At 37.8% G+C, this 2,510-nt stretch overlaps 1 protein-coding gene across 1 annotated transcript; it reads right to left on the bottom strand.

Annotated features, from left to right (window-relative positions):
* Nucleotides 1–938: 938 nt before the first annotated feature.
* On the bottom strand, nucleotides 939–1,967 carry LOC115472504 (beta-1,3-galactosyltransferase 2-like). Its single transcript, XM_030206793.1, has one exon. The coding sequence runs from the start codon at nucleotides 1,965–1,967 to the stop codon at nucleotides 939–941; it is 1,029 nt and encodes a 342-aa protein (XP_030062653.1).
* Nucleotides 1,968–2,510: the final 543 nt, after the last annotated feature.

The following is a 2,510-nucleotide window of genomic DNA, read 5'->3' as shown; positions in this document are numbered from 1 at the left end:
CTTCACCACGCCTCTGACACGCCCCCGTCAACTTTGTTCGTTCCCGCGACGGAGTGCAGTTGAAGACGCCCAAAATCGGCTTTTGATTATACCGATTTGGGCACCTTTGCAAGATGGGCGCCTATCTCCTGATTTGGGTCGAAATCTGGGCGCCCATCACTTTCAAAAATAAGGCTGTTAGTGGGCCACAGCTTGAACATGCTAGCTTTTAAATGGCCAGCCTATATATAGAAAAAAATGTCTTCCTCTACTTCTCTATATCCTGCTGGGTAAGGTATTTAAGTGGCAACCCCAACCCCCCAGTCATCATCAGGTTGTTAAAACATCTGTCCTTGTAAGCCCTGCCCCTTGATGGCAAAAAATGAAGTTGCTCCTCCTCCGCCTTAACCCATTAGTGCCCAATGTTCCCATAATAAAATCCCATATGGGAACGTTGGGCAGTAATGAGTTAATGTATCTACTTCATCTCTCACTCTCCTCAAGGAAGAGTCCTTGGTTTTCTAGGAGGGGGCAGGAGTGATCCCAGGCCTGCTACAGTATTACTATTACTTAAAATGCTTCATCTGTCCCCTAGTGGTATGTGTTAATATACCATTAGGGGGCAAGCTGTTGCCATTTTCTAGTGTCATCACTCTATGAGGAAAGGTGTAGGGAGTATGTTTATGTGTGTGTGTGGGAGGGTAGGGGTGTGGGGTGGGTGGAGGGGAGAGCTCCATGTCTCACCATTAAAAGGTAGGGATTAATGGACAATAGAATTTTTATATAACTTCAAGGAGACTGTGATGGCAGAAGCCCATTATTGGGGATGTCACTTAAACACTACCAGCATAGAGATGGGGGTGCTATGAAAAAAACAATTGTTATATGAGAAATTACACAAGTCTTTGAAAATGATTAATATTTTGACCTCTAGCTTGTTTGCTTCTAATATATTGGTTTCAACTGTATGTATCTTCTTCTATACAAGAATGCTTTGTTTTCTGCAGCTTATGCCAGACGTTCATTAGTAGATCGGGATTCATGCCATGGGATGTAATCAAGTTATAATATCTGCATGGAGTAAATCGTACCATGTGATTATTAAATAAATAAGCTTTAGGTGGTTGAACTATCTCAATTCCTTTCCTTTTTAGGCAGATGCCCACAAACACATCCTCCAAAAACAAGTACGTAGTCTTCAAGTAAGCACTAAATATTTTTGCAGCCAGATCGGTAGAAAATAAATAACCAGTTCCAGAACAGAAGCTGGGGTACCTTGTATGAGGATAAATATTGGGCGGCACATACCATTTGCTGTTCTTGTCACGGTGAGGGACATGATTTTTTAAAATGAAACCAGTGAAGTAATTACGTTTTGCAGGTAAGCTAGGTTTTAAGAATCGCTTTATCAAATGCTCTGTATTAACAAACATATCACTATCAGTTTTCATAACATAGCTGGCATTAGGGCAGTATGTAGATACCCAGTTCATGCCCATCATAGTTTTAAGGGTGAGATTTTTGTAGGTATCCAGAAAGTTTTGCTGAATAATGTCATGGTATAGCTTGCTTTCTTTGAATAAGGATTTTGTTTTAGCCTGGTTGCTAATACCTAACATAAAGAGGCGAACAATGCAGACTCCTGAGACAATAACTTCATTACCCCACGTTTTTCTGATAGCTTCTCTCAGCTGCTTTTCCTTTCCTGTGGATGCTATTAAAAAGACCAAAAAAGGATTCTTCTCCTTGCACTTGTGTGGTTCATTGATAATATACCTGTATGGATGTAAATTCTTATCCATTTTCTTTTTTCCTTGGAGTCCAAAATTGTTCAAACTGGGCAAAGGATTGTGAAGGCCTGACTTGTCATTTAGAAAGAGTTTGGTGCTTGTTCTTGATGGGCTGTAATGAAATCTCTGCAGCAAACTTGAATCAAAGTTTTCCTGAACACTGACTGCATGGAGAGTAAAAGCATAATTGAGATTCATGAGTATGTAAACAAAACATAGCAGTAAAAACCAGATGGCACCAATTAAATAAACATATAACAGGCAACACTGCTTAGAACAGTGAAACTTTCTTCTCCAATGTGTCATACTGATGGGTCTAGTGCTGTTTTCTAAGATAAATTAGAAGCAAAAAGGTTTGGAAATGGTTGGCTGATTTTCTCTTGTGTACAAAGATTCTCTTCCCTCTAGAATTATTCTCTTCATTCCCCTTATTGGTGTTGCCTCCTGAATAATAAGAACACATAGCTGTTAGTTTTATTCAAAAATTTAAAAAAAAACCCTACAATATTATTTATTTGTTTTACAGATTTATATCCTGCATTATATAAATGTTTAAGCTGGTTGCAAATAACACACATAATAAATCAAAACAAATACATATAAAACAATTCAAATAAATGAGCAAATGCCAAATAATTTCAAAACTTAAAATCAATTAAAATAAAACAAATATACTTTATATGCATTCAATATAAAACAGAATTTGAATTTTCTAGGCAAACCCTTCATTGTAAAGAAAGC

Source organism: Microcaecilia unicolor, chromosome 6 (assembly GCF_901765095.1).
Source record: "Microcaecilia unicolor chromosome 6, aMicUni1.1, whole genome shotgun sequence".
NCBI classification, from domain to species: Eukaryota; Metazoa; Chordata; class Amphibia; order Gymnophiona; family Siphonopidae; genus Microcaecilia; species Microcaecilia unicolor.
The sequence above is the reverse complement of the archived record's forward strand: the minus strand, read 5'-3'. Positions and strand labels throughout refer to the sequence as shown.

What these genes read in the sequence shown, in the direction of transcription:
- LOC115472504 (XM_030206793.1), bottom strand. Translation starts at nt 1,967, where the DNA reads ATGAATCTCAATTATGCTTTTACTCTCCATGCAGTCAGTGTTCAGGAA.